The 23,512-nt window shown below is 34.3% G+C and overlaps 11 protein-coding genes across 11 annotated transcripts; 5 read left to right on the forward strand and 6 right to left on the reverse strand.

Annotated features, from left to right (window-relative positions):
* Positions 1-533: 533 nt before the first annotated feature.
* On the forward strand, positions 534-3,620 carry cubi_00474 (uncharacterized protein; the record flags this gene model as incomplete). The annotated part of the gene is made up of 1 exon (XM_029017488.1): positions 534-3,620. The coding sequence occupies one exon, from the start codon at positions 534-536 to the stop codon at positions 3,618-3,620; it is 3,087 nt and encodes a 1,028-aa protein (XP_028873977.1).
* Positions 3,621-4,154: 534 nt separating this feature from the next.
* cubi_00475 (uncharacterized protein) lies at positions 4,155-7,542 on the forward strand (the record flags this gene model as incomplete). Its single annotated transcript, XM_029017489.1, has 2 exons — positions 4,155-5,457; positions 5,696-7,542. 2 exons carry the CDS (start codon positions 4,155-4,157, stop codon positions 7,540-7,542), a joined length of 3,150 nt encoding a protein of 1,049 aa, XP_028873978.1.
* Positions 7,543-7,639: 97 nt separating this feature from the next.
* cubi_00476 (uncharacterized protein) lies at positions 7,640-9,934 on the reverse strand (the record flags this gene model as incomplete). Its single annotated transcript, XM_029017490.1, has 1 exon — positions 7,640-9,934. The coding sequence occupies one exon, from the start codon at positions 9,932-9,934 to the stop codon at positions 7,640-7,642; it is 2,295 nt and encodes a 764-aa protein (XP_028873979.1).
* Positions 9,935-10,441: 507 nt separating this feature from the next.
* Positions 10,442-11,059, forward strand: cubi_00477 (DNA-directed RNA polymerase 2; the record flags this gene model as incomplete). Its single annotated transcript, XM_029017491.1, has 1 exon — positions 10,442-11,059. The coding sequence occupies one exon, from the start codon at positions 10,442-10,444 to the stop codon at positions 11,057-11,059; it is 618 nt and encodes a 205-aa protein (XP_028873980.1).
* A 523-nt stretch (positions 11,060-11,582) lies between these two features.
* cubi_00478 (queuine tRNA-guanine transglycosylase) lies at positions 11,583-13,400 on the reverse strand (the record flags this gene model as incomplete). The annotated part of the gene is made up of 1 exon (XM_029017492.1): positions 11,583-13,400. One exon carries the CDS (start codon positions 13,398-13,400, stop codon positions 11,583-11,585), a length of 1,818 nt encoding a protein of 605 aa, XP_028873981.1.
* A 460-nt stretch (positions 13,401-13,860) lies between these two features.
* Positions 13,861-15,762, reverse strand: cubi_00479 (RNA recognition motif-containing protein; the record flags this gene model as incomplete). Its single annotated transcript, XM_029017493.1, has 1 exon — positions 13,861-15,762. The coding sequence occupies one exon, from the start codon at positions 15,760-15,762 to the stop codon at positions 13,861-13,863; it is 1,902 nt and encodes a 633-aa protein (XP_028873982.1).
* A 287-nt stretch (positions 15,763-16,049) lies between these two features.
* cubi_00480 (uncharacterized protein) lies at positions 16,050-16,347 on the reverse strand (the record flags this gene model as incomplete). Its single annotated transcript, XM_029017494.1, has 2 exons — positions 16,050-16,108; positions 16,197-16,347. The coding sequence occupies 2 exons, from the start codon at positions 16,345-16,347 to the stop codon at positions 16,050-16,052; spliced, it is 210 nt and encodes a 69-aa protein (XP_028873983.1).
* Positions 16,348-16,801: 454 nt separating this feature from the next.
* Positions 16,802-18,562, forward strand: cubi_00481 (uncharacterized protein; the record flags this gene model as incomplete). Its single annotated transcript, XM_029017495.1, has 1 exon — positions 16,802-18,562. One exon carries the CDS (start codon positions 16,802-16,804, stop codon positions 18,560-18,562), a length of 1,761 nt encoding a protein of 586 aa, XP_028873984.1.
* Positions 18,563-19,691: 1,129 nt separating this feature from the next.
* cubi_00482 (proteasome regulatory subunit) lies at positions 19,692-20,978 on the forward strand (the record flags this gene model as incomplete). Its single annotated transcript, XM_029017496.1, has 1 exon — positions 19,692-20,978. The coding sequence occupies one exon, from the start codon at positions 19,692-19,694 to the stop codon at positions 20,976-20,978; it is 1,287 nt and encodes a 428-aa protein (XP_028873985.1).
* A 287-nt stretch (positions 20,979-21,265) lies between these two features.
* On the reverse strand, positions 21,266-22,207 carry cubi_00483 (mitochondrial carrier protein; the record flags this gene model as incomplete). The annotated part of the gene is made up of 1 exon (XM_029017497.1): positions 21,266-22,207. One exon carries the CDS (start codon positions 22,205-22,207, stop codon positions 21,266-21,268), a length of 942 nt encoding a protein of 313 aa, XP_028873986.1.
* Positions 22,208-22,436: 229 nt separating this feature from the next.
* Positions 22,437-23,100, reverse strand: cubi_00484 (flavohemoprotein; the record flags this gene model as incomplete). Its single annotated transcript, XM_029017498.1, has 2 exons — positions 22,437-22,808; positions 22,897-23,100. 2 exons carry the CDS (start codon positions 23,098-23,100, stop codon positions 22,437-22,439), a joined length of 576 nt encoding a protein of 191 aa, XP_028873987.1.
* Between the last annotated feature and the right edge of the window lie 412 nt (positions 23,101-23,512).

The following is a 23,512-nucleotide window of genomic DNA, read 5'->3' on the forward strand; positions in this document are numbered from 1 at the left end:
TTCCCCCACCTTTGACATGGTAAAACCATTCATTGCTCACTATACAGATTTTAATAAACAAATTAAGGGAACATTTACAACTATAGTCTGGTATTTCGAAAAATTTTCACTAAATACATTTATTTTAAGATATTTTGAATTAACCATGTTATATAGCTATTAGGTTAACTATGAATTATTATGAATTATAAAAAGTTTGCAGCAAAAAGAATTGATTAATTATTGAGTTGATTAGTTCAGATCTATTGAAAATTCAGAATAAAGTTTATAATATTTCTCTTAAAAAGAAAAATTTTTGTTTGTTTAAATCTTCATTTTTTATTTATTTACTATCATTTTTTGACCATTTTGTACTATAATTCCTATTTAGATACCCACTATTTGGGCGGGAGACCAAACGGCATAAATTTACTTATAGTAATTGTAAAAGAGGATAGGATTGAATTATGCAAGAAGAATAAATTAAATCAATAGGAAATAATTTAGAATACCAATAATTTAAAATATTTTATTTTATTTGGTTGAGTATTGCAATGAATAAGAGCCTATTAATTTACTATTTTTTTATAATAGTAGTAATTCTAATTTCAATTAATGGGAGTTCATTGGGTAAGAAGAAGAATTTGGTAGATTATGAAGAATGTGAAAACCCTGAATATTTTTTTCCATGGGGTAATGACTACATGAATGCTTGTTTGAGTTTTCAGTGCCATAAGGTTCGGGAACATAAAAACTGGTACCGCTTTTGGGATAGAAAGCCAAAATACATACATAATAATATTAATGGCAATGAACAGGTAATTCAATGTTCAGATTGTGAAGGTTTTTTAAAAAAAGGAGCTCTTTTTGGTGGAATGTCACTTTGTACTCCATTGGAATTTGGTGGAAACTTTGATACTCCGAAAGGTTGGGTATCAGTAGCTACAGCAAACTTACAATTAAACAAAGAAATTAAGAACAAAAGTTCAATAAAATTAATCCCAGATAACTGGAGAATTGATGGAGAAACTGCGAAATCAACTTTGGACTTGTCTAAATGCTCTATTTCAGAGGAAGATTCTGCAGTAGCTTTATCTATAATAGTAACTTTATCAAACATACATGAATCTTCAAAAAAGCTTCCAAAGTATAGAGGTATTTTAGGCCTGTCAGATGACTCGATTAATGTTAGAATTAAAACTCTTGGAATTGACATGGAAAAATCTATGGATGGCCCTGATAACGACTTAGATGAAGATGAATTTGATGATGATGAGTATGAAAGTGAGGATTTACAGCAAAGCATGGTCCAAGATGACGATTATAATGAATACTTATTGTATGACATGAACAAGATGGTATCAACCCACCATAGAATTCCCAGAGATTCATCTAACACCAAAGCCAAAAACAAAAAGAGAAACGTTAAAAAGCAAAAACCATTCACTGGTGCGGAAAAGCTTCCAACAAAATGGAAACTTAGCAAAGGGCAAACTTCAATTTATTCATCATCTGACATTGTGAGGCTTGATCTCGCTTCAGGTCTTCATCCTAATGATCTTGTCGAAGTTATTCTTACATGTAATAACAAGTACATGAATTGCAATATCCAAGGCTTCGCCTCCTGCTTTAATATTCTCTGTAAATCCGTCACCAAGGAAGAATTAATTCGTAGAGCAGCTTTAAAAAAAGCTAAACAGTTCATTTCAAATTCTATTATTACAGGAAGAATAAAACCCATAATGAATTATAATGACATACAATTCCAGCAAAGTTTCCCGCCAACTAACACAGGCCCAATAAACATGCAATCTCAATATCAAAATGCAAATGTTCCCGTTAGAGGAGCCAATTACGGGGTTCCAAAAATGGTCTTTGTTAATAATGGTGCACAAAACATGAATATAGGTAACCAAGTTGGAACTTCTGGAATTTTGAATGGTTTTGTTCAACAACCAGTAAATACAATGACTTCTCAGAATGTCACAGTGCCCAATGTTTTTAGAATATCTGTTGTACCAAACCAAACTCAAGCAAATACCCATTACCAGGGTTCGAATAATTTGGTTTCTATTAAAACAGTAGCCAAGACACAGCAATCAAAAAAAGAACAGAAAAAACCCAATATCCACAAATTAATGATTGTCAATAATAAAAGTGACGTCCAAAATCAGTTTAACACTGCTACAAACCCCCCACAGAAAAATCAATATGTTTTAAAGGCTAGAGTAGATATGATTCAAACTCCTGAACCAACAACTACGCCTACTAATAGTAATTACATTGTGAATGGGTTGAACTGTAATGGTGGGCAAGCTCCTGTTGAGTATAATTTATTATTAAATCCAAAACTATCAACAACTTGTGAGCAAGTTTCTAAACCAAAAAGTGTGAGAGCTAGTTATATTGTAAATCAAAATCCAACAAATCCTGTGGATAAACCTCAAACAATCAATATCAAACTCCAGCAGCCCCCAGCATTAAGACCTAAAAAGAAAACGGCTAAAATTCCAGACACTATCAAATTAAATGTTGTGCTACCAACAACGACTACTACTCCTGTACCAGTTCAAATTAAGTTGGTTAATGCTGGTAAACCTATTCAAGCAAAGAAAATGGTTAATATGGTTTCTAAAGTTGACAAGAACGAAGTAAAACAGGTTAAAAAACCACAAAACAATATTGTACTAAGGTGCAATTTGAATATTGAGTCTGAAAAAGTTGATAAGAATTGCAATCATGTTTTTAAACCAAAAAAGGTTAAAGAAACTCCAGAACCAAAAGTCGTAAAGATTGTGGTTGAAAACGCGCCTAGTAAGACCAATAAAACTTTTAAATCGAATAAGTCAGGTTCAGATAAAGTTATAGAGGCCAGAATTGTAGAAAATGTCAATGAAAGAAAGTCAGGAAAGAAGGTTCTTAACTTAGTACCTAAGTACACTTCCTCTAGAGATAATAAGGACACTTTATCATCTGATTTGAATTATAATAGTGACAACTTGAATGGGAAAGTACGTAGAAAGAAAACCCCTAGTCCTAGTTCAGATATTAAAATTATTATAGAAGAGCCTAAAAAAGCTAAACCTCTCAAAGAAAATACAACTAAAAAAGTTTATTCAAGTTCCAAAAAAGACCTCTATGTTCTAAAAAAAACTCTTCCTTCCAAAGAAAAAAAATATGTTAAACATACAAACAATGTTATAAAATATAAAGATGTAGTTCCAGATGATTATGTTGAGTTTGAAGTTGAAATTGATGAGGTGGAAGATTTGAATGAAGATGAATCCGACACATTGATTTTAAAAAAGGTTTCAAGGAATAAAGATTATAAAAAACCTGTCAAACCAACAAAATCTGAGATTGATTTTATAGTTAATGTTGAACCATTACAGAAAGAAATGAATAAAAATAATATTGATATAAGAGAAAAGACAGAATTTAAAGATGAAAGAATAGAACAACCTGAATCTGGTGTTAAAATAGACAATAGCTCTTTAATTGATTCTTCTGTTTATGAGAATAATAATAAATACAAAAATCATAATGAAACAATCACAGGAAAGTATATTTTGGGATATTCAATATTAATCAGTGTATTTTTGTTCACAGTATTCATTGTGATTAAATTATTCCTGCTTTAACGACTAACTTTGATATTTAACTTTTAATTCTCATGGTAACAAGTATAGATTCTAATTAAATTATTTAGTGATTCTACGTACGTTACATTTACTTTTTATATTAATATATTAAGATATTTTAACTATTAGATTCCGAGTGCAAAAAAGCAAAAATAACTTTGGTATTTTCTGATATTTATATCCATTTAGTTATTATTGCATTAGCAGGCCTTAGGTGATTTTTTAAGAATTTGTTTGTTGATGTTTAAACTAGTTTCAACTATTGTCATTTACTGACTTGATTCAAGTAAGGGGAGGTTTTATTTCGGAGTTTATTCTAAAAATCGGACAGGAATTGTTCTGGATTTTATGAACAAAGTGCAAGTATTCATGTTTTTTTCATAATTTACCATAATGTCAAATGAAAATGGCGCCAAATATTTAATTTGAGATAGTTGTCAAAAATTAATTTAACCAATTCAAAAAAAAATTGTAAAACAAAAAGATGAAGTTTGTGAGGTTATAACACAAAAGCACACATAGTTTGATTCTAAGATGATAGTAGATTTGGAAAGTTACCCAAAATCATCAATCAGATTATTATCGTTTATTTACGAAAAAGAATTAAAAAGTACGACAAGTACAAAATTTTTAGAATACTGTACTGAAGAGAAGGTAGAAGACTTTTTATATTTGGAAGAAGAGAACAGGCTAATTGTATCTGAAAATTTTAGGCATGCAGTAAGAGCCGAGATTAGAGAATATATTAAGGCATATAGGGAACAATATCATGAATTACCACTTGAAAAGAAGGAAACTCCTGATATTAAAGGAAAGCTGTATACAATTTATGGAGAATTTCAGCTTTTTGATTTGCCAAAGGATACCATTTTGTGGGATTTACTAACATTGTTAATCTACGTAGATAGCTTGAACCCACAGATTTGGGATAGAAGAGCTATTTTAATAGGAGGATTGCTACAGAGAGAGGAAATTAAATCTGACTATATGAGATTTTTAAGTAGTGAATTAAACCTAACAAAACTTGCATTATGTCATACTTTTAAATACGGGGAAATATGGAGTTACTTGGAATATATTTTAATGAAATATTATGAAAAAATTAAAGAAAGCAAGTTAAATAATATGAATAATGATGAAATTATCATATATATTTTAAAAGAAAACTATGATTTTATTTGTCTACAGATGGATTTGTATGATCATAACTACTATGCATGGAGTTTAGTTAATTGGTTGTTTTATGATTTAATTCCTACACTAATTTCCCCAAAGAACGATTCAAGCATACCTTATAGCTATAATGAAATTAAAATATTGGAAAAATGGGTAATTAGATTGATACAAAAACATCCGTTTCAATATGGAGGATATCATGCGCTGGTAAACCTGAATGAAAGTAAGATAGAAACACAAAATAAATCTAATAAGCTAGAAGCAAGTTTAGTAATCAAACTAGTATATTCTGAAGAAACTATGGATATGCTTAGAATCATTATTGAATGTTTTAACAATCATTTTGTTAATTGTTTTTCGGTAATTTTAGGTTTCAGGTATGCAAATTTCATGCTTTTAATCGACTCTGTAGATGAAATCTCTCATTTCCAAATATTTGAAAATGAAATAATGTGGTTCCAAAAACAAGGCCTAGTTGAAAAAATGTCAAAGAGTATAAAAAATCTTGAAGAATTAAGGGAACATTTCTACTCTATTTTATCAGAAATATCCAGTTATAAATACAACAAAAACATTATTCAAAATTACTATGATTTGTTGGACTCGGAACTCCAAGTAGTTAGACAGGGGTCAACAATGTTTTATAAAAGTGATATTTCTGGTCCGAATTTAATTTGAGTTGTAATCATTATTACCTTCACAAAACTACCATAGTATTTACTTTTTCAATTAATAAAAATGTTATCATATGTACTATTTGGCGCCATATTCCCACAAAATAATAATATTTCACATGTAATAAAAAATTTACTATAAAAGAAAAATATAACTAGATAATAGAAAACAAAAAACAGATGTTTTAGGCTACTATAGTATTAATTAAGGGTGCGAGTTTTTAGGTATTCTATCAGTTAGAATGTCAAATATTCAATATCTAAGTGAGAATTTTGAGGAGTATGAGGGAATGGAAATGGAAAATGTATATGAAATGGAAAAATTAAATATTAACAGTGAAGATATTGATGAAGGAGTAGACAATATGGTTTCTGTTCATGCTGCTGGCTTTGGAGTTTACGATTTTGAGAGTGAGGACGATGAAATATCAAAGGAAATAACTAAGGGATATGGAATAAAAAATGAGACGGATGGTTCAGTTACTGAGACAGAAAGAACAACAAATGAAAATGAGAGAGAAGATCATTTAATAACTCCGAAAAAAAGGCCATTCTTAAGAAAAGGAGAGGGTAAGTCGTTGGTAATAAGCAACTCCAGAAAAGCAAATGGAGAGTCTTTAAAAAAAAGTTCTCAAGTAAAGTCACGTACAACTGTTAAGTCTGTCCCAAACTCAACTCCTGCTAGAAAATTTAGAAATTCAAATAGGCCAGATATTCGGAAAGTAAACAAAAATGCCAAATTTGACTCATTACTTTTGGGAATTCAGAGTTCAAATATGACCATGGAGAGTGAGGCGGAAGGATTTGAGATCTTTGAGAGTGAGGAAGAGTTTGTAGGGATGGAATGGGATGGAGAACAGAATGTAGAGAATTTGAAAAGTAATAAAAACGACAAAAATAAACAAAAAACTAGTGAAAAGGAACAGGAAAGGGATTATGAAAACTTGATTCAACAAAAGTTGGATCTACTTGACAAAAAGATGGAGTATATACACGAAACTCACGAGGAAATGCTGAAAAAGAAGACTTTGCTAGCTAGGGAAAGGAAACTCTTGGAGAGTTATAAGGTCAATTTTGAAAAGGAGTTAAAATTAAAGTTTGAAAAGAGTAAACAAGAAATAGAATCAGAGAAACGACGTTTAGAGAGAGAAAATAACAAGCTAACAAAAGATAAGATTGCTTTGAGCGACCAAGTAACTCGTTTGAAGATGACTATAAAGGCAAAGGATGCTGAAATAAATAGACTTACTAAAGAGATTACCCAGATGGAGAAAAAAGAGAAAGAAAGGGAAGCCCAAAAAAGTAGAATGGTTTCAGTAAAAAGAGAAAACTCGTCTGAAAATGTAGAAAAAAAACGAGCTGAGAAGTTTAAGACTAAGATTCAAAAAAACGAGGACTTAGAGATTTCCAGATTTCCTGGAAGTTCTAGCATTACTCCATTAACTACCAATTTACAAACAACAACGTCAATTTCTTCTAACTCTTCAGGTTCATTTATGGATCGGGATTTAATAATTGAAGAACATTTGGTTAACTTTGATTTTGAAAAGGAACTAGATCTATTATATGGTATTTTAAGTACTTGCTTTGAGTTTGTAGGAGAAGGGGAGGACTTTACAACTTTACCGGGTATTCCAAACGAAATAGGAAAGCCTTGGTGTGACATTGAAAAACCTTATAAAATTCAGAAAGATGATGATTTGAAAACTATCACTTTCAAGTTCCCAAGTGGACTTGTAGAAATTGTATTTTGTGATGAACAAGAGAATTCCATTTGTCCGAAAAATACAAGAAAGCTACTTTGGACTCATCTGGGTTGGTGTATTCTAGTTTACCCAAATGGAGACATTAAAGCAATCAAACCTGACAAAAATATTACTTACCATTATGTGGAAAAGGATATTGTAAAGTGCGTGGTTGGAATGAGGGATCTACTTAATTACGATGGAGAAGCAACTAAGCTATATTTAAGCAAGTTCTTTTCTCTTGGACAGTTACAATGTGTTGATCCTGAGACCAGGAAGACGTATATAATCCACTCTGATATGTCCAAACAAATCCTTAATGGTTGATTGGTATTTGGTAATTGCAGTTGATAAGTATTTATTAGGTCACTATTAATTAGAATTTTCTTAATATGTAATTATTATTAGTTAGATATAACTAGATTTAAGTTAAACTTTTCTCTATTTGAATCGTATAGTGATTTGGTATATGTCTGGATTCCTCTAAGTCTGAAAGAGTTTTCCAAACACAAATCGGGAGCCTATTCAACTTTATAATAGATTCATTCAATTCGCTATCCAAGCTAGGAAGCTCTATAGAGTCTACTTTGTTAAGGTTTATAATACCTCTCCCACTTCCCCCCTGTGTCTCACAAGACGAAATCTCTATTTGATTAGGTGAGTTTGAAGAAATCATTTGACTAATTACTGTCTTGTTAAAAACAGGAACCAAAAAGATAGTTGGAAGAGCTTCTTGAATTTCCTGGTTTGAGTAGTATTTAATACTTGATCTGATTAGTTTCTTCGAAATGTCCCATGAGCAATTATAGGTGTTAAGTATATTAGAAATATAACATACAGGAATAAGCTTTCTGATCCTACCAAGCAATTCCTTATTCTTTTGATTTAATTCAGATAGGTTAAACTCTTCTAAAAGTTGTTTAGACTCTGAATACAAATTATTCAAATGCCAGTCGAAGCTGGAGTCATCTATCAGAGGCTCACTCTTTCTAACATGCATTTTCATATCCGCCATTATACACTCAAAACCTATTTCCATTAAAACAAATCTGAAGGTTTTTATTTCCCCAAAATATTTGTTTCTTATTGATTTCCAGATAGTATGCTTCTCCTTGAAATCGGACCCTTCATTTTCCTTGGAGCTTTCGTATCTCTTCCCCAAGTATTGACTTCCTTTGTAAATATCTACAGCAATTCTGATCAGTTTAGAGAAGGTAGTAGTGTTATCATTCCTCACCTGAGGGATAAATCTATTCTCGTAAAGCTGTTGGCTACATGATTTCTCTAGCTCGTCTAGCAAAAGTAAAACAATATTGAATATAAGTTTTTCCTCTCGAATATTTACTAAAAGGCCCCAAAGTAAGTCTGTATAGTCCGCATCAATTCTTCCATTGGGGGAGCCTTTAAGCCTAAATTTATCCTTTTCTACATATGCATTGGTTTCTTTCTCTTCTTTATATAAATCGACATGCTCCATTATAGAGTATCCCCATATTTCAGATAGACTCCTAATAAACTTCAGAGCAATAATATGTAATTCTTTACTTTCAAATTGAGTATCTAAATCAGATAAATCATGATTCTGTAGATTGGGTTCTTCATAGTTATAATTAGAACTAATAAGGCATTCTAAGAAATTGATTCCTTCAATAATTGAGATTAAAGATGGATCTTTAATTTTGTTAATGTCTATTTTTAGAAAAATTAATCCTTCATCAATACTTGTTGGGTTAATTTTTGGTATATTTGGGTATAGGACATCGTCAATCTCCAAATTCCACCTCACAAAAAGAGAAAAACACGTTCCTGGAAATACATTTATGCACTTTGATCTATTAAGTTTATTATGTAAAATGGTTTCATCGTTTAGAAGAGGAGAATTTTCTTTTTGAGTCTCAGAGTCAATTAGATTGGACTCGGAATAGATATCGAATCTGGAGACAGCATAATAATTATCCTGATCTGAAGAAAGGGAAGAAGTTACAAGTTCATTTGAAATAATTTCACTGATTTTAACTTTATTGCAAGAAGATTCTTCAGAATCTATTTTGGTTAAAAATCCAGTTGGATTACAAACAGTATAGACATTAAACTCGCAACTTTCATCTCCTTTTGGATCCAATATAATATATGATACCAGACTTTTTTTCCTGGGTCCTAATTCAATTTCTGATTGTTGTTCTTCTACATAAAAGACTATTCTAGAATTCAACTTAACTTGTTTAATAACTAAAATGTATAAAAGATCCCTAACAGCTTTAAAGCTCAGAGGAATGAGGTTTGATTCTAAAATCATGTACTTGTACTTAATAGTGAAAATAACAACTTCTTGTGAGACATCTCCGCATTGCTCCTTTTTTGAATTGATACCAATAAATTGGCTATAATGTTTAAGTAATCCAAGTAAACAACTCCTAGTCATAGCTGAGTTCAGGTCCTGACAAATACATAGTTTTATAGAATCAAAATCTTGATGATCAAAAATTTGTGTTCGAAGAGACCCCACATCTCCTTGTTGTTCTGAACTAATACCCTCTTCTTGGTTATAGTCCTTAAGCTGGGAAATTAAAAGGAACCCACCGGGAAACCTGTTATTCAAGGAATGGAAGTTCTCATTTCTAGTGTCAAAAACCAATAAACTGTCTAATATTCCAGTCAAGTTTCCTTTACTTTCTGAAGCAAGTTCATTCAACTTAAGTAACTCATCACAAAAGTCCATTTTCAATTAGATACTCACAAGAACACTCTCAAATATGACTATTCACACTATTTCTTTTCAATTTAGTCAAAACTATACCAATCTCATTTTATTTTAATTTGTTCTTTTTTCTTCTGAATTCCAGTAATTATTCTTTTTCACACAAACTTTTAATTTTTTCTCCATTATATAATAAACCTTTACTAATTGATTAGCGCATTACAATAAAATAATTGGCGCCAAAAAAAGTACCATATTTTTGACCAGGAAAAAAGCAAGAATAAAATTCAGAGAATAGAAAAACTTGATTCAAAAAACTTTGAAGTTTTCTCAGACTAGAGCTTTGGGATTTATATTTAGGACTGAAGGTGTTGGGAATTTGATTGCTCTTTAGTCTAGAGAAATCCAAACCAAAACCAAAGGTAGTCTTTAGAACTTAAACAAGTATAGCTAGTGGAAAGGTAACAAAGAAACATAGATTTCGACTCATATTATTCAAAAAACAAAGTTAGCTGGATTTTAATAACCATGGACAACAGCGATAACCGGTTCTTTAGAGCAAGGAGGACACTTTGCGAAATGCTTGAGGATAGGGGATATATAGTTTCAAGCCAAGATAAAGAGGAAGACTTTCCAACTTTCAAAGAGAGATTTGAGTCTCACCAGCGCCTGAGGTCTAGAATGTTAATGGTTGCTTCTCATAAACAGGATCAAACCAAACGAATTATTTGTTACTTTGCTGATGAATCAAAGAAAACAGGAGTCAAACCAATTAGAGATATAGTAGAAAAGATGGACGAGCATACAATACAACGAGCAATACTAATTTCCCAGAATGTCTTGACAGCTCATGCTAAGGTGGCTATACTAGATGCAGCTCCAAAACATTATATTGAGAGCTTTTTAGAAAACGAGCTTTTGGTTAATATTACTAAACATGAGTTGGTTCCAAAACATATTTTATTATCAGACGAAGAAAAGGCTCAGCTTCTGGACAGATATAAGATCAAGGAAACTCAACTTCCAAGAATTCAACATGCCGATCCGGTTGCTCGTTACTTTGGTTTGGCTAAAGGTCAAGTGGTCAAAATTATTCGTCCCTCGGAAACTGCAGGCAGATATGTCACTTACAGGTTAGTAGTATAGGGTTTCGTTGGATTTGCATGCAGCTCTGGTGAATATTAATTAGTACTATAAAATAATAACTAGTAGTAGATAGATAATATGTAAGTAACTAAGCTAGAAAATTAACATCTATTTTCAATTTGTATTTAAATCAAAGATCATTCTTATATTCTATAAGGATTTACATAAAAAATAAAAATTTCAAAGGGATCAAGTTATGTATCCATTATCTTAAATTCTAGTGTTAATTATTTAAGTAATACGAAAATCCTTGGGGTTGAAAAGTCCCAAGTACTAATGTTAAGTATTAGTAAAAAAAGAAAATGGTATTCGAAGTAAAATACCCATAAAAATGAAGTAAACTTGTATTATTATTAAAACTTTGAGTTTGTTTTATTCAAAGGAAATGTAATTCTTTTTGAAATCCAAACAATAGTTGAGTTTCAATTAAAAATATAGCAAGAGTAAATTCAAGTCATATTTTTAAGAGTACTTGAGCTTGCATAACACAGCTTAAAACACCATCTATCATCATCTATATTCACTATTTACGTATCAAATCTTTCTGTAATCTTCCCTTCATTCCATCAAATGTATAAGTTTCCAATGCAGGTTCTGGTAACTTAATTGGATGAATCTGAAGATCTGTTTGTGTATAAATAAACCAAGTCACAAAGTCCTCGAGTCTTCCATCAAAGATAGCCTTCCTTACTGACAATAATAAACCTTGATATTGCCAATAATTGTGCATGAATAACAATGAAAATCCTAAAATCTCCCCAGAGTTGATCAAGTGATGGACGTATGCTCTTGAATGAGGAACTGGACTATTCTTTGTTAGTTTTTCTGAGTCACAAGAATACCTTCTATCATTCAAGTCCATATATTTGGCTCCACCAAAAGACTTCAACATTGTCCTTCCTGTTGCTTTCCCATCCTTATCTATATCCATTCCGCACTCGCTATTTGAAAAATCAAACTCTAATAAAAATCTCTCAGCATTTTTTTTCTCTTCGTTACTGTAATTAATGATCTCTCTTTGTCTCAAAAACTCGTCGAGGTCAAATGATAATGCAACTCCACTTAGACTGCATCTGTAAACATAAGGGCATTCAATAATATCCATCCCAAGGTATACCGCCTGTAATAGTTCTATTGGACTTCCGGTACCCAGTGAAATTAGCCTTAACTTATTGTCAGGAATGTGATCTACCACCGCCTTGATGCACTCAGCCCTTACCGACGACTTCTCTGAGTACCCCAGACCGCCAATAGCCACACCTAAAATCAACTGGTCCAGCCCGCTGGCCTCTTCAGATTTACCTGAACTATCTACCCTAATCTCAGCAGAGCCCTTATCTCCAGAAAATCCAATGTTCCTCAGACCTTTTCCAGTGCCATTACACAGGTCCCAAACACCCAGAGCCGCTGCTGCTCTGTAATTCACAAAATGCGCTCCCTGGATATTCACCAGCACTTTGGTCCTTGGCTTCCCAGTACTACCGGTGCAGGAAATTCCTCCATCCCATACCTCTGTTACCTCCTTTGGACAGTCTGAAGTCCCTCTCTTTAGTTTCTCAAGTAAAGCTAGAAGCATCTCGTCAGCTCGCTGAATAGATCTGAACGAAACATTCTTGCCACATTGGCCCGTCTGAGCTTCTTCTGCAGGGGAAATAAAGAATGCTGGCTGAAAATGTTCTATGGATGCAATCACATCGTCAATGCAGACAGTAATCCTCCCACTTTCAGTGTGAACCAGAACCCCATCCGACCCATTCCAGCATGTAACACCAGGAACCAGCGGCTGGCGGAACATTAGATACCTAATATAGTCCTTGTTTGCCAGTTGAGGTGGGGGCTGCTCCAGAATGTCAAACTTGCTGGCATTGCTACTTTGTTTAAAACACGTGCAATTTCCAGAATGATTATCATCTCTTTTCTCGTCTTTCTCCTTTTCTATAGACACTAGTCCTCTCCTCCTAACTCTTTCCAAATCTAAGCCGTGTCCTATTAGAAGATAATCGATTTCAGGCATTAAGGATGCTATCTCGTAATTTTCGCCTTGATTTGACTCTATCTTGGGTAAAATACAATGAGGCAGACCCCCAAAGGTTGGAACACTAAATGTTGGGGTCGCAATACTGGCTAATCCAATATTTCCTAGGTTACTAGAGCTCGACTTCGCTTTAACTCCCGTTTCCTGGAGGTTCTCAATCACGTCCGTGGCTCCAGAAGTCGTCTTAATATCAGAATGTCTTATTGTACTATCATACTTTGAAAGAAAACATTTGGGAATCTCAAGGACACCCAGTCTGTACCTTGCATCTTTGCTATTATGCGTTAAAATTTTAAAATTAACCATTGTAGTAAATTGAACTATTTAGCCAATTTTGAGGTGTTTTTCCTCTTTTTCCAAATTAAATCCCCAAAAGACATTTCGCGGTTTTTTAAAACTTTGTATAGACACGGATCAACAATTTGTCAAAAAATCATAAGCACTTTGATCAAAAATTCATTTTTGTCAAATAATAACAGTACAAGTAGTATTTGTGTTGCTTTTAGTAGTAGTGGTAGTATTAGTAGTAATTGTAGTAGTGGCGGAAGTAGTAGTAGTGGTAGTAACAGCATCACAACAGTAAGTTTCTCCTCCTTAGTCTCCGGTATGCGTGCAAGACCCAAGTCTAGATATGGTTTTGGGAGGATCCAAACAATCTCTGCTCGAGAGGGCTGAGCTTCAGCCCTCAAAGAACAGGGTCCACAATAATTTTGTTAAACATAATTACACTTCTTCGTTTGAGTAACAAAAGGGAATCGATACCTTGCTAAACTCTGTGGGAGCTTGAGTGGTCGTAGATGAGTATATTTTTGAGGAGCATTTGCAAATTTGCAGATTTCTCAGTAAGGTGGTTTTGGTTCTCGGCAATTAAATGATTATTTTCTAATGACTCTAGGGATGGTTGTGGTGTTGATTGAATTCGAAAGAAATCGGAAAATGAAAGAGATGAATTGCTGGTGTGTTCACTTGGAGGCATCTTATTGGAGACGGTTTTCGTATTGTTGGCGGTAGTAGTAGTGGTAATAGTATTACTAATCGTGGTAGAGTTAATTGGAAGGTCTGTAACTCCATTATATGGAGACTTAATACTACTATCATTAGGTGGTAGTAATATTGGGTTTTCAAATTTCTGATTCATTCTAGTATGACCAGGCTCGGGCCTATAACGAGCCTGCTTTATTCCAGACACATAATTACAATGTAGTTGAGTGGTGTTTGGAAAAGAGTTAATTCCGTTTGAGGCTTGTGAGGGAATAATTGGAGTGTTAACACAGCTACTATTATTACAAGGAACACTACAGCCATTAGTAAATGGCATGTTGTTCATCATGTAAGCATTGCTCTGCTGATTAGCACTTTTAGACTTGAGCTCAAACTGTTCTTGATGAAAGTTTCTGGTTCTGGTGGAGCCTTCAACAATAGGCCTTAGAGTAAGTGGAAGAAGAGCATCCTCACCTGCCTTAAGCTGGATCTTGAGAGGCTTGCCAAAGAACTTAATTCCTGCGATGGATCGGATTGCCGCCCAGGTGGAGGGTTTGTTGTCGTAGCTAATGAAGCCAAAGCAACGGTTTAGCTTGCCATTGTTATTAGCAGTAGGGAGTCTAATTCCAACAATATGTCCAAATCTCTGGCACAATTGCATTAAAGTAACCTCAGTCCAGTCGTTAGGGATGCCATATATAAATAGGTTAGCTCCTCCTGGACCATCTCTAAGCAGCGTAATGGAGGTCGGAAGAAAATGTTTGTCATCTTTGGCTTGGCTAACAGGAAGCGTGGATTGCATATTGCCAGTAAAAGAGTCCCAATATTCACATATGCCATTTTCTCGGTAGTATTGCATCCATCTAGCTGGGGGTTGGTGCATCTTATGATCTCTTCTAAAGCAGTTCCATGTGCCAAAAAAGCCCTTATTTTTTTCAATTCGGTTATAAGACGGCAACCAAATCTCAGTATCCTGAGGTTGGTACATTATCAGCCTACGGTTTGTTTCCTGAAACTCCGTGATAATTTGCTCTGCCTCTTGAGGATCATAGGCAGAGTCAAAGCTTGATGAGAGGACAGACGGTGGAGGGGTCGGTGATATACAAGCCACAAGGCGGTGGAATGGCGCATTTTTAAAGTGCCTTCTTAGGTGAAGATGTTGGATCACTTTCTGAGCACAGCTCCAGGTTTTAAATGTCGCATATGCCGTTCTCCACTCCTTGTAACTAGGCTGATAATTAAGAGCAATCATACGATGGCAGTTATCCTCCTCGCTCCGTGTGTCGAATGACGAAAGAATAACTGATTTTAGGTATTCATATGGAACATTCGGAGGGATGTTACCAATGAAAACTATCGGATAGAGTAGACCACATGGCACGACGGCTATGGGGTTATCATCAAATATAAAGTTATTTAGATATCTAGATCTCAAGTCCTTTGAACTGGTTACAGGTTCTTCGTTCATATTACCCATGAACGACCCAAACTCATTGAGCGTTAATCCTCCTCCTTTAATTGGATCTTCCCACCCAATTTCGTCAGCTTTTAAACATGATTCTTGGACTGACCAGCCAATATCTGAGGCCGTTGATTCACTTAGAGTTTGGTACTGTGAAACCAACTCATCCTCGAAGGATGGCGAGAAATAGCTTGACAGTCCTTTATTGCCATGGCTCTTGTACATTGTTCTGCATCAATATCGTTTTCCCTTTGTTATTCCAAGCTTCTAGCATGCAACAATTTTATTCGTTCACAAATTATTATTTTTGATTTATGAAGAAGACAGCATTTTTTTTTTGGCGGCAAGTGTCTCTAGTGGGGTTAATTGCCAAATTTGGCAATCAACTAAAATATCTTCTGCCCCCCACTTTGTTGATTTCCTCATGGCAATTTATTGTTGCATGATTGCATGTAATTTTTTTTTTTTTTTTTCTAATTTTGGGTTGATAACTCTCTTTGTTACCCCTTTTGTTAGGATCTAATCTCTACGATTTGCACTTCTTTTCCTATGGTGAGCCAGATACAAATTGCTAAGACAAAAGTGCCCCGTAATTTGATCTTAAAAAGAAAATATGTGGATAAAAAAATTCATCTCGAGATGTCTGCTAAGGTGTCTACGAGGAACAGAGAATTCATCGCACTCTGAACTAACAGAGGAGTTTATAAAAACTTTGCTTTTTTTTTTTTCCTGTACCTGCTGCTCCTTTGCACTACCTATTACGCTACCTCTCCTTTTGCTTTCTCCTAATACTACGCCCTCACCCATCATATTCCTAATTGAAAACGAATTCTGAGGCCTTTTCAGAACTTTATCTATCTGACTTAGTCAAGCACTTATGCCTAAAAGAGTGCTAAAAAGATCTATGGTTGTAACAAAGTATTTATGATTAGCCCCATGCTTTAACACAAATCTCAGTAACTAAAGCTACGTTTAATCTAAATTTGTTGATTAGTGTGCTTTCCCGCCTGTCTTTTAACCTATAGTCATAATTATTTATTATTAGAGACGAATAATATATAATAAAAACAAGCGCGTATTCAAATTTGTAAAGCAGAGAAGGCAAATGCGGAAATGTAATAAATATTAATTTTAAACCAAAGAAGGCGCGGAAAGAAGTCCAAACTAATTTGAAGCTAAACTTTTATTAGAAAATCGGTTAGCAGTTTCCGATTATTTAAGAAATATAGTCTTGGCCTTCTTTAAAGTAATAAAGTATTAAAATATGCATAATGGGGACTCGCAAGACTCACTAAATTCTTTGCACTCAAATACAAATAATAACTACTATTATACTAGGCCTTATTCTGACGCCTCAAAAAATGTGTCTTACAAAATAAGAAATCATGAAAAGAACAATAGCGGATTCAAAGAAGGGGCTTCAAATAATGGTAAAGGCTTCAGAAACTTTGTAGTAAATGGCCTCAACCAAAGGAAGTTCCATAATAATTTATTATTGAATCGTAAGGGTAATGGTCTTGGTACAAATGCAGGTTTAGCTTTGGGTTCTGTATCATCTTCAAGCTCGCGAGGAATTAGATCCAGCAAGTTTGGCGATAGGTTAGGGAAGTTAGATTGGGGTTCTCAGAACCTTATTCCTTTCGAAAAGAATTTCTACCACGAGCACGAAAGTGTCTCTAGTTTGTCAAATGAGCAAGTGGATCAAATTAGGAAAGAACGCAAGATAACTATAATAGCAGGTGAAAATGTACCGAAACCCATTACTAGTTTTGTTGCCTCAGGTTTTCCGAGTTTCCTGATAGATGCTCTTTACCGGACAGGATTTACTGAACCAACAGCAATTCAAGTTCAAGGCTGGCCAGTTGCTTTATCAGGACATGATATGATTGGCATAGCTGAAACAGGTTCAGGGAAAACATTGGGATTTTTACTGCCCGCAATGATACATATTAGGGCTCAGCCTCGGTTAAGATACGGGGACGGACCAATATGCCTTGTTCTTGCACCAACTAGGGAATTGGTAGAGCAAATTAGGGAACAGGCCAATCAATTTGGTAGCATTTTGAAACTAAGAAACACTGCCATTTATGGTGGGGTATCAAAGAGACCTCAACAAGTTTCAATTAGAAACGGAGTAGAAATTTGCATTGCTTGTCCTGGTAGACTTATTGATTTGCTAGAAGAGGGTTACACAAATCTATCTAGGGTCACGTATCTAGTTCTAGACGAGGCGGATCGCATGCTAGATATGGGGTTTGAGCCCCAGATTAGGAAATTAGTTTCTCAAATTCGTCCTGACCGGCAGACGCTACTTTGGAGCGCGACATGGCCGAAGGAGGTGCAGAAGTTAGCTAGAGATCTTTGCAGAGAGGTTCCTATACACATAAATGTGGGATCTGTAGACGCGTTGAAGGCATCCCATAACATAAAGCAGTATGTGGATGTGATAGAAGAAAGCGAAAAGAAAGCTAAGCTAAAAATGTTTTTGAGTCAAGTAATGGTTGAGTCGACTCCAAAAGTGTTGATATTCTGCGAAACTAAAAAAGGTGCAGATATTCTAACGAAGGAGTTGAGATTAGACGGCTGGCCTGCTCTGTGTATACATGGTGACAAGAAGCAGGAAGAACGTACATGGGTTTTGAATGAGTTTAGAACTGGTGCATCACCTATAATGATAGCAACAGATGTTGCAGCAAGAGGTTTAGACATAAAAGATATTAACTTTGTAATTAACTTCGATTTTCCAAATCAGATTGAAGATTATATCCACCGGATAGGCAGAACTGGAAGAGCTGGAGCCACTGGAGTTTCATTATCCTTCTTCACTCCTGACAAATACAGAATGGCAAGTGACCTCATAAGGGTTCTGAGAGAAGCCAGGCAAAAGATACCACAGGAGCTTTTCAGACTCTCACCTCCAAACAAAAGAACACGGCCCAGAAACACTGGCTTCAGAAGAAACAATCCTAATAGTCTTCCGCTAGGTGGTAGTAACAATAGAACTTATCGTGATTTACAGCGCTAATATATAACCCAAAAGCAATAACCAATGGACAAGGCAGAGTGAAGCCGGAGTTCAAAACGGTCAACGGACAGCCGCAAAGAAATTGGGGGGTCTAAACCAACTTATTAGAGAGAAGGTTCTTGGTTCAATAGTAACTATCAATAAAAGGAAACAGAGACTGACTGAATTGTGCAAACAGCTCAGCTATCTTTGGTTTCTCGGCTATCGAGGGTGTTCTCCTCAGCCGTTGCTGATAACATCACGGCTGCAATAGCAATATAATCAGCGTTGCAGTCTTCAGGTAAAATGAAGACAAGTGATTTCTACGCAGGCCTTACTTTGACGCATTTGAGGTGGAGCAGAGACATATCATTACGTATTACTGCCACTAAACCTGGCGCCTCAAGGTAAAGGCGGTAGTGTTGTAACATTGAGATAAGAAAATGAAATGGACATGCGAAAGTGGCTTTATTTGATTCAACTTGTATTAGATAATGGGGAGGTTGTGTGTATTCTTCCGGGCATATTATCGGTGATGCATTAATTAGGTGTGTTAGGGTATTGTGGGTAATAACCAGAGTTTTATTGTTTGTCTTCTATGGTGTTGAGTTAAGTAAGACTATAATTATTTTTGCTTGGGTGATTATTCGCCTCCGTTTGGCAAGGATTATTTAACTACATATCGAAGTCAGAATTTTAGCATTTATTTCTTTGAAGGACTCCTTCAGTATTACGAGTCTTTCCGCTTGCTTGCGAAAAAAATTAATCACAGGCTTCAGCTCCCAGAGGAATTGCGCTTCCGACAAGTACATATAGTTGTGTATATTATTTGAGCAGTAGAGGTTGGTGTTGTTGTGTTTAATCTATTATTTGAAACTTGTTTTTTTAATTACTTTTTTTTTGCATTTAGATGTGTGTTAGGGCACCCTAATTAGTGTAAATTGTATACCGGTGTTAGGCGCCAACAGACTTCTGCATTAAGTGGGAGGGGGGAGGGGGGAAGAATAAACAAAAATAGACTTCTTTAGAAGAATCCCCACTAAAGGAGTGAAAGCAAATTGCAACTCTTCTAAAAGAAATTTCTTGAAAGAATCTGGTTAAAAGAAGGTAGAAGGGAACGTAGATTTGAGATTATTTAGAAAAAGCAAGGATGGAATCTAAAACTCCAATGGAACAATTAGAGCTGGAGCTCAATAAGAGAGCTGAGTATAGTAAGCAGATTGAGCAGTTGAAGACTTATTTAAAGGAGAAGTTATATTTTCAGTATTTAGAGTCTTCTTTAGAGTATATTTCTATTGAGGGGCTTAGGATTCAAGAAAACGACTTGTGTGAATTCTTAATAAATGCGATTGAGCCACTTAAAAATAACTTTGATCCTTTGAGGTATGCAGTATTTGTTGGGGAAGTTTTATCAAGAAGCCCCACCGACATTCAATCAAAGGTGCAACTTCTCAAAAAGTTGATGGGAGAGGAAGATTTGTATCAAGTTAAAGATAATTATAAGAATGCAAGTTTGACTCAAGAACAAAATATTGCACCAAAACAAGAAATCAAAGGTGATCTCTACTTTAGATGCTTGCTCGCTTTAGAATACTCCAAATCTAAGGATCTCAGTATTGATTGTGAGGAAACACTTGAGTTTTTGACACAAAAGCTGGACTCTTATAGGGGATTGGAGGCTGAAATATTGGCTCTCTATCATCGTTCATATGCTTCTTATGAGAAAACTATGGGGAGAGTAAGCAGGTTTTACAAACAAGCAATACATTACTTGTCCTATACTCCAATTAACAAAATCCCATATAAAGAGAAGCCATCTTTAGTCTATGACTTGATTATGGCTGCTGTCATTTCCGAAGATATATATAATATGGGTGAACTTGTTCTACATCCAGTTGTCCAGGAGTTTAGTTCTATAGTTAAGGGAAGTAACTCAGAACAAATAGATGAGTTGACTAAAAAAAAATTTCTAGAAAATGCCTGGATACTTGAAGTTTTGGTTTCATTACATGAAGGTGACATTGATTCTTTTATGAACACTATTTCAAAGCATCAAGATAAAGTCAACAAAACCCCACTTTCCATTCCAGAGATCCAAGTTTGTGTTACTAAAAAGACCACAACTCTAGCACTTATGGACTTGGCCTTTAGAAAAAATAAGAATGAAAGAATTCTTACCTTTGAAGAGATTGCAAAACATTGTAGGATTGGTATAAATGAAATTGAATTGTTGGTTATGAAGGCAATTAATATGAATTTGATTAGGGGTATTATCGACCAGGTATCACAAACAGTGGAAATTAGTTGGGTTCATTCTAGAGTATTAGATAAGGCTAGAATGAAATTATTGATGGAAAAGATGGATAATTGGATCAATTCCACCATGAACGTTGTTTCCCAACTTGAGAATATTGCTCCTGAGCTAGTTAATTGCTAATATATATTTTAAACTATAGTAATATAAAGTATATAAGGCGATTAGATGGAATTCAGCCTAGGGATAATTTTAATCTTTTAATTTGCAACTTTTCCTAATTGATGTTCTAATAATCTATTTTTCTACTAGTTTAACTAGACGTAATCTCCTAAATTTAAAATTAATTTGTTGCTTAAAGCGTGAATAACCAAAGCAAATCTTAAGATAATACTGCAATTTTGTCAGAAGCTAATTGACAAGTAGTTTCTGATTAAATTAGAATAGCTTGAATAATCATTCGAAAGAATTTAAAGAAAGTTTTTGACAGTTTCGTAGGTACCCCAACATAAGGCATATGATGGTGCAATTAAGAACGCTCTGGCCAAAGCTCCAGAATACATTCCTCTAAGACCCTGCTTTCTAAAAGTATCAATAAAGGCTTTTTTGACGTTAGGATAGACGACTTTAAATGATTCTTTTTGAGAAATATGGCATGCTTGGGTTTGGAGCTTGGTTTTAATAACATCAAGAGGATTTGTGATGAACCCTGCAATTCCTCCACTAATTCCGGCTATAACAAAATTGTACGTATTTTGCTTAAGTGAATTTTTTTTAACTCGACCAATAAGTACTTTAAGATTCTCATTCAGTAGCACAAACAACCCAGTTTGTGGGATATTCATAAACAAAGTTATAGGTAAAGACCTATAAAATGACCGAATCCCCTCTTTTTTGAGTATTGTTAAAATACAATCACTCATTCCTTTGTAAGAACCCACTTGCAACCTTTGCTTTATAACATCCAAAGGAGTGGCAATTACATCATGGGAAATAGTTGATAGTCCACCACAAACGGCGGGAGAAACTACTGAATTAAGTATACTCATGTTGGGGTTATATAATACACGAGATTTATCTTCATTATGCTCAAACTTATTAATAATTTTTGACATCATCCTCTTTGAAAATTCATAAGTAGTGAACATGGACGCGTGGGCTGGAACATTACCAAATACTACCGCAGGAAAACCTCTAAAAAGAGATTTTATTCCACTACTCCTCACAAATGCAATCATTCCTCGACTCCCTGTTAGACCATCAACTCTTCCAGATTGTAGACATGTTTTAATAGTATCTAAGGGAAAGAAGCAAGAATGCTCCATAACTCCAGCAATACTACCCGCCAAGGAATGCTTCCAAAAAGAAATATCCCCTTTCCAGATTTCCCAATCCTCAACGCTTTTCTCCATGACTTTACTGAATAAATAATTTTTTTTTTAAAAATCAAAAGTTTGAGCGCCAACTGAAATAATAAGTTAAAATATTTAATCTATTAAATTTCCCACATAGGAAAATTGTAGAATTCTTTCGCAATTAACCCAGTGATGAAAATGATTACATGCATTGGAAACATCCTGACCCGCGAATTGTAGCAAAATTTCTTTTCCTAAAAAGAGAATATAGTCACATTTGTTAGATTTAAAATTGAGGAAACCTACCACCAGGATGGAACTGAAGGTACTTTGTGATATCGTATACTTTGCCTCTATAGGATATCCAGCAGTCTTCCTGTTTGTTGTGAATCTTTAGTTCCTCTCTAGTAACAGACTTATATTGTTTTGAATTAGAATTTTCCTGACTCCTCATTGACTCCATGTATATTGCTTGATTAATCGAAGATCTTTTACTTTCATTCAACCCTTTTATTTTGGACGCACTTTCAGTTATCATAGTCTTCCTTGGATCTCCTTGTTTTACCACTCGAACAATGTTAATTCTACAATCTTCAGCAAGTTCTTCTAGTGTTGTGGCTTTCCAAGATACATGGCCATCTTCTTCCAAATAAGATACCTACGATTTTATTATTCATGTGTTTTTTAACCAGTTGTTAAAAGCAATTTATATCATTGGGAATCGCTTCTTGCTAATTATTACTTACCTCTATTTCCAATAACTCATCCAAACTAAAACTCCCACGCTTCCGAATAGAGTTTTCCATGTATTTGACTAAATTCTGTTTTGTTTGGCCTCCTGGCCAAGTGAGATTAAAGTCTTCACCATCAGCAAACTTACATACTAGCAACCCTGACTTTTTTAAGGACATCTCAGACGTTTTACCGGAGCACACTTGACCTAAAATCATGTATTCAATCGTATAAAATAATCAAATCAAATGGTTATTGTACAATAGAAGTCTTACAGAAAATTAATTATTTATTATTTTGGAATACTAATGTATACAGAGTTTTTGGCGCGCAATTATCACTTGAAAACTATATTTTAAAATTTTTTTTGTGAATTTTAAAACAGAGTTCTGGAAGTCATCAAAATGATTAATTATTAAATAAAATTATTGTTAGCTAATTAAATCACAAACTTTCTTTCTTACTTGTTTCTAATTTTTTTTTGGGATCCTTAATATTTATTTTATATCTAATATTGACTATTTTTTTGGCGGCATCTCACTTTTTAGTAATAAATGATTTTATATATGCATAAAGGTTTGCATAAAAATAGGCAAAAATAAATATTCGATATTTTTTTTTAATTTTACC

This window comes from Cryptosporidium ubiquitum (genome assembly GCF_001865345.1).
Source record: "Cryptosporidium ubiquitum isolate 39726 chromosome Unknown contig_14, whole genome shotgun sequence".
Classification (NCBI taxonomy): domain Eukaryota; phylum Apicomplexa; class Conoidasida; order Eucoccidiorida; family Cryptosporidiidae; genus Cryptosporidium; species Cryptosporidium ubiquitum.